At 47.0% G+C, this 14,864-nt stretch overlaps 1 protein-coding gene across 1 annotated transcript; it reads right to left on the reverse strand.

Annotated features, from left to right (window-relative positions):
* Positions 1-926: 926 nt before the first annotated feature.
* SRSF9 (serine and arginine rich splicing factor 9) lies at positions 927-9,106 on the reverse strand (the record flags this gene model as incomplete). The annotated part of the gene is made up of 4 exons (XM_080717371.1): positions 8,899-9,106; positions 6,273-6,433; positions 4,434-4,606; positions 927-1,070 (listed from the first exon to the last, which is right to left on the reverse strand). The coding sequence occupies exons 1-4, from the start codon at positions 9,084-9,086 to the stop codon at positions 927-929; spliced, it is 666 nt and encodes a 221-aa protein (XP_080573497.1). The 5' UTR covers positions 9,087-9,106.
* Positions 9,107-14,864: the final 5,758 nt, after the last annotated feature.

Consider the following 14,864-nt stretch of genomic DNA (forward strand, 5'->3'; position numbering starts at 1 on the left):
GGCTGTCCGCGAACCTCGATCCTCCAGTCTCAGCCTCCCGAATGCTGGGATTACAAATGTGCGCCACCACGCCCGGGTCATTTCTGTTTTTTTGAATGCAATTTAGCATAAAAATAGCCTGGGTCTGTTTTTACACTACTCATTTCCTTCCTGTAACTGCAGTGCTCTCTTATTTTTTAGTAGTTTAGTAAGGTCAGCCATGAATTTTGAGAATCCTGAAATGATCCTGAGTTGAAGTTCTCAAGCCACCGTCTACCTGGCGTAGTAGTTGCAAGCCTGTCATCCCAACACTTGGGAGGCTTAGACAGGAGGATCACAAGTTCTAGGCCACCCTCAGCCACGTGGTGAGACCCTGTTTCAAAATAATAATAAAAAGGGCTAAGGATTAACTCAAAGGTAGAACACCCCGGCTTCAATCCCCAGTACTAAACAACCACCATGAGAGCAACTATTATTGTCCCCAAGTAAAGTTATCCGTTCTTGTGCCTTATTAAACTCTGTTCAAGCTGCTACTACAACCTCAATTATATTAGACAGTGTTAGGTGAAATCTATGTACATAATCAAGGACAACCACACATGTCAATTACTAAACATTTAAAATATATTTCTAAACAGAATGGGCCGATTTAGTCACAGTAGCTGCTGATCTCTATAGCAGAGCAACCCACAAAGATACAGCACTGATTTTTTTCCCTATAATCAAGGGTGAAAATATACAACTTGTTTCTGAACCAAAACCACAATTTCTGCAGTTTAAAAGTGAACTGCTGATATGGCCCTGGTAGAAATTATGTAGTTTTTTTTTCCCTTAAAAAAAAAAATAAAAAAAATTCCTAAGATACTAAAGCATCAATCTGGAATGTAGAGTCTGAGCACAAAGCAGCTCAGTTCATCTAAAAAAAAAAAAAAACCCCATCGCCTGTCTCAGTAGGGCCTAAAAGGAGAGTAGTAGTGTGGGGAACCTCTGCTTTGGTATGGAGAGTCACGGCCCCTCGACCCAGACCGAGACCGTGAATAACCATAGCTGGTGCTTCTCTCAGGATAAACTCGGATGTAGGAAGTTTCACCCTGAAATGTAAACAAAAGAGTAGAGAAAAAAAATGAGCCAAAGAATAAGTGAACCAATGCCCAATACCTAACCTGGCTGTCTAACAACAGTTAAGTCCTTAGCTTTTCCTATGTGCCTGGCACTGTTGTCACATTAAACCCTCACAATGCTATACAAGGTGGTACCCCTCCCACCTTTTTTGGTGGTACTGGGGATTGAACCCAGGAGGATTCTACCTCTGATCTATACGCCAGCCCTATTTTCTTTTTATTTTATTTATTTTGCGGGTCTGGGGAATGAACCCAGGGGCATTCTACCTCTGAGCTATACCCACACCCCTATTTTTGTTTAACTTTTATTTTTTGGTGGTACTGGGGTTCCTGGAAATCCTTCTACCTCCAGGCTACACTCTCAGACCTATTTTATATTTTTATTTGGAGACAGGGTCTCTTAAGCCAGCAAGGCTGGGTTTGAACCTGTGCGATCCTCCTGTCTCCGCCTCCTAAGTGCAGGGATTACAAGCGTGCACCACCATGCCCGACTTCTTTTTTTTATTCATTACCTTGAAACAGGGTCTCAATAAGTTGAAGAGGGCATCACTAAGTAACTGAGGCTGGCTGCGAACCTGTGTTTCCCCTGTTTTAGCCCCCCAAGTACTGGGATTACAAGCATGTGCCACCATGCCTGGCTTTTTAAAGATTTTTTTGGATCTAACTGAGTTGCAGAAAGCCTGGATAAGTTGCTAAAGCTAGCCACAAACCTGTGATCCTCTTATCTCCGCCTCCCAAGTACTTGGAGCACAGGTATATACCACTCTGCCCAGCTTCCAAGCTGGTAGGAACTCTTTTTTTTTTTGGTACTGAGGATTTCTACCTCCAAACTATATCCCCAGCCTGATTTTTATTCATTTGGAAACAGTGTCTTACTAGGTTGCTGGAAGCCTTGTTAAGTTGCTGGGTCTGACTGAACCTGCAATCCTCTTGGCTTAGCCTCCCAAGTATTAGGATTACAAGCATGGCCACCATGCCCAGCTGGAGGTAGTACTCTTACTATCCCATTTCAAAAACTGAAATTAAGCCAGGTGGCACATGCTTGTAATCCCAGCATTCAGGAGGCTGAGACTGGAGAACTGCGATTCACAGACAGTCTCAGCTACTTAGGGAGGCCATCTGCAACTTAGTGAGACCCTGTTTCAAAATAAAGAATAAAAAATAGGGCAGGGGATATAGCTCAGAGGTCAGATGTTACTGGGTTCCATCCCCAAACCCGCAAAAACAAACAAACAGAAAAACAACAAAACAAATAAAAAACTGAAATTAAGACTTACAAGTTATATATCATAGGACTACACACCTATAATCCCAGCTCCTGAGGAAGCTGAGGCAAAAGGTTCACAAGTTTGAGGCTGGCCTAAGCAATTTAGAGAGACCCTGTTGCAAAAAGGGAGGGGGGTCAGCTGGGAGAGGTGACACATGCTTGTAATCCCAGTATTTAGGAAGCTGAGACAGGAGGATTGTAGGTTTGTGGCCAGCCTCAGTTACTTAGAATTTTTTAAAAATAGGGCTGGGGAGCCGGGTACGGTAGCACACACTTGTAATCCCCACACTTGGGAGGCGGAGACAAGAGGATCGTGCAGGTTCGAAGCCAGCCTTGCTGGCTTAAGAGACTCTGTTTCAAAATAAAAATATAAAAATGGGTCTGGGAGTGTAGCCCAGAGGTAGAAGAGTTTCCAGGAACCCCAGCCCACCAATAAAATAAGTAAGTAAATAAATAAATAAATAAATAAATAAATAAATAGGGCTGGGGATATAGCTTGGAGGTAGAATGCTCCTGGGTTCAATCTCTAGTACTGGGGGGAAAAAAGAGGGTGTTGTGTGTGTGCTAGGAATGTAGCTCAGTGGTAGACCACTTCCAAGTTCAATCCCCATTACTGTAAAAAGGAAAGAAAAGAAATTAAAACCAGCAGAAGACTCCTCTCTGGGCTGGCCTGTCTCCAGTTGCCCTCAGCCAACATTCTGGGGATATCCAGAGATGAAGAATCTACATGTTTGCTTGTTTGTTTGTTTGTCTGTACTAGGGATGAAACCCAGGGGCACTGTACCTCTGAGCTACACCCGCAGCCCTATTTTTTATTATTTTGAAACAAGGTCTGAGTACCAAAGGGACAGGCGCCCCTTAAATCAGATTGTATTCCAAAGCAGCAGCAGCCCTCCTGAAAGGCAGAACAGCAGATACTACATTTCCTTGGTCAACGACAAGAAAATGTGAAGGTGACTGTATTTTTTAGGAGAAAGCTGCACCATACCGGGAAAGGAAAGGTGAAGTAGTAATGTAGCCCTAAGAGCAGTATGTAGAAGAGGTAGGCCAACAGAACCCAGACTAGAGACAGGAGGGACAGCCTTAAGAAATATTGTTGTTTGAAGCTGGGCGTGGTGGCGCACAGTTGTAATCCCAGCATTCAGGAGGCTGAAAACAGGATAGCAGTTTGTAGACAGCCTCAGCTACTTAGTGAGGCCCTCTGCAACTCAGTGAGACCATGTTTCAAAATAAAGAATACAAAAGAGTGTAGGGGGTATAGCTCAGAGGTCAAATGCCCCAGGGTTCCATACACACATACACACACACACACACACATTGCTGTTTGAGCCAGTTGTAAAAGGGGTAGTAACAGAATAGTTTGCCACATGATGACAGACTGCACCAGTATTTTCTCCAGGTTAAAAACACAGGTGTGCACCACCATGCTATAATCCTAGTACTTGGGAGGCTGAGCCAGGAGGATCACAACTCGCAAACAGCCTCAGCTACTTAATGAGACCCTGTTTCAAAAAATAAACAATAACCGGGCGTGGTGGTGCACACTTGTAATCCCAGCATTTGGGAGGCTGAGACAGGAGGATCGCAGTTCATGGATAGCCTCAGCTACTTAGTGAGGCTCTTTGCAACTCAGTGAGACCCTGTTTCAAAAAATAAAGAGTAAAAAAATAGGGCTGGGAGTGTAGCTCGGAGGTAGAATGTTCCTGGGTTTTATACCTAGTACTAAAAAAAAAAAAAAAAACAGGGCTGAGGGTGTGGCTTGGAGGTAGAATGCCTTTGGGTTCCATCCCCAATACTCTAAAAAAAAAAAAAAAAAAAAAAACAGGATTTGGGAGTATAGCTCAGAGGTAGAATGCCCCAATCTTCTCTAGCACTACACTCTGTGTGTGTGTGTGTGTGTGTGTGTGTGTGTGTGTGTGTGTGTGTGTGTGTTTTTCAAACTTTTGTCTGTTCTGACCCTGCAAAGTTCAGGCATAGTAAGTACATGGCCTACTGTTAGTACTACTGGGTTAGGTCTAGGTGGAGTGACCTGGAAACAGCTCAGCAAAAAGTAGAACAGGACCTACCTCATGAGAGCGGAATTTGGTATCATCCAGTTTACGCAGGGCATATTCCATGTCTTCTTTTCTGAGATACTCAACCATCCCCATTCCATCCTTCTGCACATCTGCATAACACACATCCCCAGCTTCTCGCATGTGATCTTTCAGGTCCTGCCAGCTGCCTGATGGAGGAAGTCCTAGGCACAGAGAACATAAGAAAGAGCCCACATCCTTCAGCCATGCTAACTGCCCTGTTAAGAGCCAGCAGTACCTATGTTCTCTTCTCACTTAATCCTTGAGGGTCCCCAAATCATGAATCTTGACATGGGACAGGAAACCAGAGAAAAGCACTGAAGTATATGTGGTAAATCACCTTGAGAAGCTGAGACTAGGCTCATCTTCCAGAAACCAAACCTTTACAACAGAGCATCCTGTTATAGGTTTAGTATCTCTGAGAATTCGTAGCCTCTTCTGGTCCTTCATAATCAATGCCAAACTCCCAAAACTAAGTTCCAATTTTTCCCATTATGAAATTTATCAATTGTTTCTTGACTGACCAGCTTTCCCGCAACATGGGAATTTTGAAACAACCCAACAAAATAACCAAAGCATAGCTAAAGGTTAACAACAGAAATCTAAAGTTTGTTATCCTTATTGGAGTGAATGACTGACAAATCAGACAAAGTACCTCTTAAGAGATCACCAACATTCTTCACTACAGTGGGGGAAAGGTAATACTCAGACGCTAAAACTAGTCGGGAGTCATACAACCCTACCTGGTGTCATGAAAGGGAAATGTGCTCCTGCTCTCAAAGGCTGTGTTTACCGCTCACAGCTCAGGACTGCAGCCATTTCCTAATAGTTTTCTAAGCAGGATTTCAGAGCAGCATGGAGAGAGAAAAAGATAATGTATGACATCCTGAAGGAGGGAATAGAGTTCTAGGGTTAAAAAATCACAAAAGGCACAAGATAGGCAGATACTGAGTATCACTCTTAAGCACATGGGAATCTGCTGTGTTCTTTTTTTTTTTGGTGGTACTGGGGGTGGAACCCAGGGCCTTTCTACCTCCAGGCTATACTCCCAGACCCATTTTATATTTAATTGGAAACAGGGTCTCACTAAGTTGCTGAGAGCCTCACTAAGTAGCTGAGGCTGGCTTCGAACCTACGTAATCCTCTTGTCTCAGTCTCCCAAGCGCGGGGATTACAAGCGTGCACCACCACGCCCGGCTTCTGCTGTGGTTTGGGGACATTCATATCTTAAAAAGATGCCAGGCACCTCAATATGTTTCGCTCCACTAGGACCCTAAATTCCCCTGCAATCTTCAGAAGGCCCCAGACTTTTACCGCTATATTAATATTTCAAAGATATCTCTCAGCTTATTAGCATTTCATCACTTTCAACACCAGAATGTTCTATACTTTCCAATACATTCCTAAGATTTCAAGTGGTGGGGTTTTCTTTGGTTTATTTTTAATATAATTCCAAAACCACCACAAAAATTTTCCCTTTTTCAGGATCCAAGGCTGGGTTTTTTAATGTCTTTCTAGCAAGTCTGATCTTTCCAAAAGAGTCTTCAGAATCTGAACTTAAAGGGTTTTGCCACCATCTCCTCTTGTCACCACTGTTAAACTCCTTCATAAGCAGCATGTCTGTGTTCCACCTAGATGGACTACAAGTGCAGTTTCATTTGCAGAATACTTGCCTCACTGGCAAGCCAGGGCAGGAGATTCAGGCTATTGAAAGGAAAGCCCATGTATTCCATCCATGCAGGGAAGAATAACAGCTAACAGTCCTTAGAGGCCAGACTCTGCACTAAGTAGTTTACATGCATCACCTCATTCAATTTGAAAGGAACATACCTGAAACAAGAACTCTGAAATCAGATCTTCTTGTAGGAGGCCCACTCCTCCCACCACGGGGCCACCCACCCCGACCTCCGTAAGTCCTGGGGAACTCCACACGAAGACGGCACTGGCCATAGTCATATCCGTTTCTTCCATAAATTGCATCCTCAGCATCTCTGCAAAGGAAAGTCTGAAGTTAGTGCAGCCCAACAGCTGGCTTGGCAGTGAGGGACACAGGTAATTATAAAACGAAAATAAGGGGAACAGATGATACAAAATTTTTTTTTTTGGCGGAACAGGGGATGGAACCCAGGAGCCTTCTACCTCAAAGCTATGCTTCCAGCCCAATTTTTTATTCTTTATTTTGAAACAGGGTCTCACTGAGTTGCGAGGGGCCTAAGTAGCTGAGACTGTCCTAGAACCATGATTCTCCAGTCTCAGCCTCCCAAATGCTGGGATTATAAGCATGCGCCACCACACCCAGCTTCAAAATCTTTAAGTACTGGGAATCAAACACAAGGGTGCCCTACCACTAAGCTCCACTCCCAACCCTTTTTACTTTGAAACAAGGTCTAAGTTGCCCAGACTGGCCTTGAACTTGTGATCCTCCTGCCTCAGCCTCCAGAGTCTCTTGGATTAAAGGCCTGTGTCCTCTCCCCTACTCACATAATACAAAAAACAGAATTTTGATGTATTTCTGATTTGGTTGAACACCCTTCACAGTACTGAAACTTCAAAGCTGTTACATAAGTTTTCTAGCTATGAAATTATAATGGGCGGGTAAATCATTACTTATTAAGACCAGCCTCGGTAACTTAGCCAGACTTTCAGTGACCTGGCAAGACCCTGTTTTAAAACAAAACATAGGAGCCGGGCATGGTGGCGCAAGCTTGTAATCCCAGCATCCTGGAGGTTGAGATCAGAGGATTGCAGTTCGTGGACAGCCTCAGCTACTTAGTGAGGCGCTTTGAAAATTCAGTAAGACCCTGTTTCAAAATAAAGAATAAAAAACAGGGCTGGGAGTGTATCTGGGAGGTAGAATGTCCCTAGGTTCAATCCCCAGTACCACAAAATATAATAAAAATAAAACATAAAAAGGGCTGGGGATGTAGCTTGAAGGTAGAATGACTCTGGGCTCAATCCTTAGCACCACCAAAATAAATAATAGAAAGCTCAAGACAGGCACGCTTGCAATCCCAGCATTTGGGAGGCTGAGACAGGAAGAACTTGGTTCGCGGACAGCCTCAGCTACTTAGGCTCTTTGCAACTCAGTGAGACCCTGTTTCAAAATAAAGAATAAAAAATAGGGCTGGGGTATAGATCAGAGGTAGAATGCCCCTAGGTTCCATCCCCAGTACCGCAAAAAAAAAAAAAAAAAAAAAAGGTAAAAAGAAATGGGAAGTAGTGTTTTGTGATGAAAACAGACCTCTTAGATATACCTTTTCAGCAAAACTTGGAAAAAACCACTCTCTGGATATAATTTCCGCAGGAGGTCAATATTGTTTTGTTTTTGGTACTAGGGACTGTACACATGGACATTCTACCTATGAGCTGTACTCCAGTCCTATTTTATTTTTTACTTGAAAACAGCATCTCACTAAGTTGCTGAGGCTGAGGTCTGCCCCTGCCATCCTCCTGTCTCAGCCTCCCAAAGAATGTAACTTTAGTATTATGAAAGAACTAGAGGAAGAAATGACAATGTAACACATCACAGAGCAAGTAAGTATTCTAAGAGCAGAACAGGGGGCTCCCATTCTATTTTGGTCCTCTACTAGCCTTTTGTCAACAACTCTCCAAATCTTCAATTTCCTTTGTACAATGTGGTTACTTGACACATAGCCACTGTTCAAGATACACAGGGGCATTTTTATTAATAAATGAGGAACAGACTCCCGCCTTTTAGGAATAAAAATGTCTCCTCCCACTTCTGAGGCAAATGGCAAGACACTCGGAACCGGCAGAGTCAGTCTTGAGCCATCAAAGCCTCAGGGTGCTTCCCGCAGCCTGGCCCTCAGAGGCTCTCCAGACCCCATCAAAGCAACGCTCCGGGCTGGCGGGCCGCTTACGGACACCCCGGCACCGAGTGGGGGCGGCGAAGCCTTCCTCCACACGACGCTGGGCGGAGGGGCCGGCCTCCTGCAACCCCAGGAGTGACCTGCACAGCGGCGCAGCTTCTGCGAGGCGCCAACTGCGGTTCTCAAAGTTCTTGGCCCTTTCCCGGCCCGAGGCCGACAAGATTTCCCAAACCACAAAGACCTCTTGAGGCGCTTTAGGAACCCAGGGTTTGCACGTCCCCGGGCGCATCTATCAAGGCCTCCCCCAGGGGAGTGTCGGCGACCCTCGGCCCCGGCTGTCGTAGAAGTTCTCGGAATCCTTGCAGGAGGGGCGCGCGGTCTGGGGATCCCCACCTCTGGGACCCCCCCAGCCCCGCGGTCCCCGCAGGACGGCGGGCTCCGCCTGGCCCGGGCGGGGCGCTGGCACGGCTCCCGGCGGCCCCCGGGCTGGCCGGCCGGCCGCTCCCCAAGGCGCCCCGCAGCGCGCGGCCGCCGCTCCCCACTCCCCGCGCGGCGGGCGGGGCGCCCCCCGAGGCCAGGCGGGTCTCCGCGCGGAGCGCGACTGGAGGAAGTGACGCGGGCCTCACCGCGGGTCCTCGAAGCGCACGAAGGCGAAGGGCACCAGGCCGTGCCGGTTCTTGAGCTCGATCTCGCGGATGCGGCCGTACTTGTAGAACAGGTCCTCCAGGTCCTTCTCGCGCACGTCGGTCGGCAGGTTCCCCACGTAGATGCGCCCGTCGCCCTCGCCGCCGCGCTCGTCCGCCCAGCCCGACATCCGCGCCGCCCGACGCCGCGGGCCCGCCGCAGCCCACGTCGCGCCGCCGCCTCAGCCGGCCCGCCGCGTCCCCGCGGGCTCCGGCGTCAGCCGCGCTGCATTGTGGGGCGCGGAGCGGAAGCGCGACGCCGGGGGAGGCCGCGGAGCCCTCTTAAAGGGGCCGCGGCCGCGGCGAGCGCGCATGCGCGCGGGCGGGCGGCGGCCGGGGGTTGCGGCTTCCACCCTCGAGTGCGGGCCGTTCCCCCGCGGCGGGCACAGGAGAGTGACTGGGGCTCCCGGGTCCGGGTTTCTCCCCCGCTGGCGCCACCCACCTCGCACGCTTTGTTGGCGCTCGCCGAGGCGCCGCGGGTGGCTGGGGTTGCTGGAGCCTGGCCGGCCGGCCGCCAACCGCCGGTCAGCAGCCCTCGGGGCCACTCCGGGTCCATCTCACAGCTGTTCAGGCCTGACGGTGCAAGCCAGACGGGGTCTCCGGCGCGTGGACTTGGAGTTTATGGGAGACGCAGCCGTAAAAAACGTCATAATACTTATGACACTCTTCACTACCGAGTGCAGCCAGCGATCTGTGCTTTTAACCCTCAGCCCCTTTGCAGAGCCCCCCTAGTGGGGTTACCCCCCAGACGGTGTGCTGAGGAGCTCAGGTAGATTCTCTCTCCCCGTGGCGATGTAACAGATTCACATTCTATAAAACAGAGCTTGGAACCCAGAGGACTTGCAGCAGAAGTGTTTTCATCTAATGGAGATTTTTTTCATATTAAAAAATGAAACCCTTAAAGGGCGTGGTGGCGCCGTTTGTAATCCCAGTATTTGGGAGACAACAGGATCGCAGGTTCGCAGCCAGCATCAGCTACTTAGGGCTTGTGCAATTTAAACCCTGTTTCAAAAAAAAAGAAGAAAAAATAGGGCTGGGCTTGTACTTTGGAGGTAAAGTGTTCCTGGGTTCAATCTCCAGTACTGAAAAAAAAATTAAAATAAAGTAGACCGGGCATGATGGCACGCTTGTAATCCCAGCATTCGGGAGGCTAAGACTGGAGGATCCCGGTTCTTGGACAACCTCAGCTACTTAGTGAGGCCCTTCGCAATTTAGCGAGACCCTGTTTCAAAATAAAGAATAGAAGCTGGGCGTGGTGGCACAGGTTTGTAATCCCTGCACTTGGGAGGCAGAGACAGAAGGATCGCTCAGGTTCAGAGCCAACTGTGCTGGTTTAAGAGACCATGTTTCCAAATAAAAATATAAAATAGGTCAGGGAGTGTAGCCCGGAGGTAGAAGGGTTTCCAGGAACCCCAGTACCACCAAAAATAATAAGAAAAAAAAGAAAGAAAGAAAGAAAGAAAGAAAGAAAGAAGAAAGAAAGAAAGAAAGAAAAGAAAGAAAGAAAGGAGCCGGGCGCCGTGGCAGTGCTTGTAATCCCAGCATTTAGGAGGCTGAGACAGGGATGATCAAACAGATTCAAAGCCAGCCTCAGCTCAGCAATTTAGACCCTGTTTCTAAATAAAATATAAAATAGGTCTGGGAGTGTAGCTTAGAGGTAGAAAGCCCCTAGGTTTCATAGAAAGAAAGAAAGAAAGAAAGAAAGAAAGAAAGAAAGAAAGAAAGAAAGAAAGAAAGAAAAAGAGAGAGAAAGAGGGCTGGGGTATAGCTTGGAGGTATCGCCAGTACCACAAAAAATAAATATTAAAAAAAAGAATAAAAAATAGGGCTATGGGTGTAGCTCAGAGGTAGAATCCTCCTGGGTTCGAGTCCCAGTACGCTTGTATCCCAGTACTTGAGAGACTGAGATAGGAGGATCGCAAGTTCCCAGGCAGCCTCAGCTACTTAGGTCTTGTGCAATTTAGATCCTGTTTCAAAATAAAGGAAAAAAAAAATAGGGTTGAGCATGTACCTTAGAGGTTAAATGTTCCTGGGTTAGCCAGGCATGATGGTGCACGCTTGTAATCCAGTACTTGGGAGGTTGAGACAGGAGGATTGGACAGGTTCAAAGCCAGCCTCAGCTATTTAGTGAGGCTCTCAGCAGCTTAGTGAGACTCTGTTTCCAAATAAAGTATAAAATAGGCCTGGGCGTGTAGCTAGGAGGTGGAGGTGGAAAGCCACTGGGTTCCATCTCCAGTACCACACACACACACAAAAAGCCCCTGGGTTCAATCTCCAGTGACACACACACACACACACGTACACACACACACACACACACACACAATGTTTGTGGAGTTATTTATTTTTAATCAATGAAAATCAATGGAACACTCTCTTTCTCTCTCTCTCTCTCTCTCTCTCTCTCTCTCTCTCTCTCTCTCTCTTTTTGCAGTATTGGAGATTGAACCAAGGGGGCATTTTACCTCTGAGCCACACCCCCCTCAGCCTATTTTTATTCTTTTTTTTTTTTTTTTTTTTTTTGCAGGTCTGGGGATGGAACCCAGGGACATTCGACCTCTGAGTTACAGCCCCTACCCTATTTTTTATACAGCCCCTACCCTAATTTTTATTCTTTATTTTTTTAAACAGGGTCTCACTAAGTTACAGAGGGTCTCACTAAGCATTTGAGACCGTCCTTGAACTGCAATCCTCCAGTCTCAGCCTTTCGAATGCTAGGATTACAAGCGTGGGCCACCACGCCCAGCTCCAGCCCTATTTTTAGGTCCTTTTATTTTAAACAGTATGCTACCAGTTAACATACTGCACTTTTTTTTTGGGGGGGGGAGGTCTGGGGATGGAACCCAGGGGAATTCGACCTCCAAGCTATACCCCCTGTCCTATTTTTTATTCGTTTATTTTTGAAACTGGGTCTCACTGAGTTGCAGAGGGCCTCACTAAGTAGCTGAGGCTGTCCGCAAACTGCGATCCTCCCGTCTCAGCCTCCCGAATGCTGGGATTACAAGCGTGCACCACCACGCCCAGCTTGCCCTTTTTTATTTCATTTTGTGATGCTTGCTATGTTGCACAGGCTAACGTGGAACTTGCAATCCTCCTGCTTAGCTTCCTGAGTAGCTGGGATTACAAACGCGTGCTGCCCTACGTGGCCAAAATATTATCTTGAGTCTAAGTATGCAACCTTAGAAGGATGTGTGTGGCGGGGCGTGGTGGCGCACGCTTGTAATCCCAGCGTTTAGGAGGTGGAGACAGGAGGATCGCGCATGTTTGAAGCCAGCCTCTCTGGCTTGAGAGACCCTGTTTCCAAATAAAAAAATAAAAAAATAGGTCTGGGTTTGTAGCCTGGAGGTAGAAGGGTTTCCAGGAACCCCAGTACCACCAAAAAAAAAAAAAAAAAAAAAAAAAAAGGTGTGTGTGTGTGTGTGTGTGTGTGTGTGTGTGTGTGTGTGTGTGTGTGTTTTACTGGGAATTGAACTCAGGGACATTCTGCCTCCAAGATACACCCCTAAGCCCTATTCACTAAGTTGCTGGGAGCCTCATAAAATGCCCTGTGATCCTTCTGTCTCTTCCTCCCAAGTACAGAGGAGCTTACATATCTTAAAGCCATTCCAAAATCCAGATGCCGCCACATTTTTAGGAGTATATGTAGGTGTATTAATACCACTCTCTCAGTTATATCATTTTCATGCGACTATTGACTGGGAAAAAAAAAAAAAAAAGAAAGCACTGTTGGAGACAAGTGGATTGTGTCCTAGAGAGAGAGTACAGTCAACTAATGAGCCAGTAGGATTCCAGCTGAAAGACTGCTTGCAACTCTTTTTTTTTTTTTTTTTTTTTTTTTTGGTGGTACTGGGGTTCCTAGAGACCGTTCTACCTCCAGGCTACACTCCCAGACCTATTTTTTATACTTTTTTATTTGGAAACAGGGTCTCCTAAGCCAGCGCGCGCGGCTGGCTTCGAACCTGCGCGATCCTCCTGTTTTTTCCCTTCAAACGCGGGGATTACAAGCGTGCGCCACCACGCCCTGCTCCTATTTTTATATATTTTTAACATTTGGAAACAGGGTCTCTTAAACCAGCGAGCCTGGCTTCGAACTTGTGCGATCCTCCGTCTCCGCCTCCGCCTCCCAAGCGCAGGGATTATAAACGTACATCACCACGCCCTCTCTGCCTCCCAAGCGCGGGGGGGGATTACAAACCTGTGCCACCATGCCAGGCTACCTGCAACTCTTGATGATTGAGCTTGTTACTGCATGCGACCCCCAGAGGGGTTTTAGTTTCCTAGCTGAGAAGGTATGCCCAAATATGGGGATGTGGCAAGTACAGATTTCTTGGAATAGAAAGAGCATAGCTAAACTGGGCGTGGTGGCCCACGCTTGTACTCCCAGTACTTGGGAGGCTGAGACAGGAGGATCTCAGGTTCACAGCCAGCCTCAGCTACTTAGGCCCTCTGCAACGTGGTGAGACTGTTTCAAAATAAAGAATAAAAAATAGGACTAGGGGTGTTGCTCGGTGGTAGAATGCCCCTGGGTTCTATCCCCAGTACCTTAAAAAAAATAGAGCATAGCGAAATAGTAAGGAGACATTTATGATCAACCACAGAACTCCAGAGGTGGATTTTCTTCCTATGAACCTGTCCTATGCAGGTTAAAACAGAAATTAAAACCAAAATTTTAGCTTTATACTCAAAGGGTTCATGGGCTCCAGTCTCTCCACTGAATCTATATGGATTCTAGATAAGGATGCCGTGTGTGTGTGTGTGTGTGTGTGTGTGTGTGTGTGTGTGTGTGCGCGCGCCTGGGGATGAAACCCAGGCATATTCTACCTCCAAACTACACCCCCAGCCCTCTCTTTTATTCTTTATTTCGAACCAGGGTCTCACTGAGTTGCAAAGGGACTCACTAAGTAGCTGAGGCTCTTGGCAAACCGTGATCCTCCTGTCTCAGCCTCCCAATCACTGGGATTACAAGCGTTCACCACCACATGAGGATCTCAAATTCTCAGCCAGCCTTAGCTACTTAGTGAGGCCTTCTGCAACTTAGTGAGACTCTGTTTCCAAATAAAGGATAAAAAATAGGCCTGGGTATGTTGTTTAGCGGCAGAATGGGGGGGGGTTCCACCCTTAGAATCCCCCCCAAAAAACAAATAAGGAAGGTTTCTAAGAGGGCATGTTTAGGTTGAGTTCTGAAGTACCAGTAGGATTTAACCAAGGGAAAAAGGGAAAGGCATTTTAGAAAAAAGAACAGCATGAGATCACCCAGCCTGGCAGACCAGGCGAAAACCCCACAGGATTCTACTCAGTGGCTCAGGCCAGGAGCTCTTCCAACACAGAGGCCGGGAAGGAGCTGGGGCCTGGCTTTCAAGGCTTACTACACCATATATGAGATTTGTACTCTGCAGAGGGGAATGGATAGCCACTACAGGTTTTTAAGGAGTTATTATCGGGAAAGACTTCTAAATAGGGAATGCAAAACAGGCAAAGCTCTATACTCCCAGTACATAAGAGACTGAAACAGAAGGATAGCAGGTTCAAGGCCAGTCCCAGCAACTCTGTGAGACTCTCGGCAATTTAGTGAGACCCAATTTCAAAATAAAAAATAAGGCTGGGGCTGGGCATGGTGGCACACGCTTGTAATCCTAGCATTTGGGAGGCTGAGACAGAAGGATCGCGGTTCGTGGACAGCCTCAGCTACTTACTGAGGCCCCTGGCAACTTAGTGAGAGCCTGTTTCAAATTAAATAATAAAAAATAGGGCAGGGGGTGTAGCTCGGAAGTCAAATGCCCCTGGATTCCATCCTCAGACTCACAGACACACACAAAAAAAAGGCAGGTAGTGTAGCTCAGAGGTCGAATGCCTCTGTGTTCAATCCCCAGACCCACAATAAATAAATAAATAAATAAATAAATAAATAA

The sequence above is a fragment of the Muscardinus avellanarius genome, assembly GCF_963383645.1.
Source record: "Muscardinus avellanarius genome assembly, chromosome: 21".
NCBI classification, from domain to species: Eukaryota; Metazoa; Chordata; class Mammalia; order Rodentia; family Gliridae; genus Muscardinus; species Muscardinus avellanarius.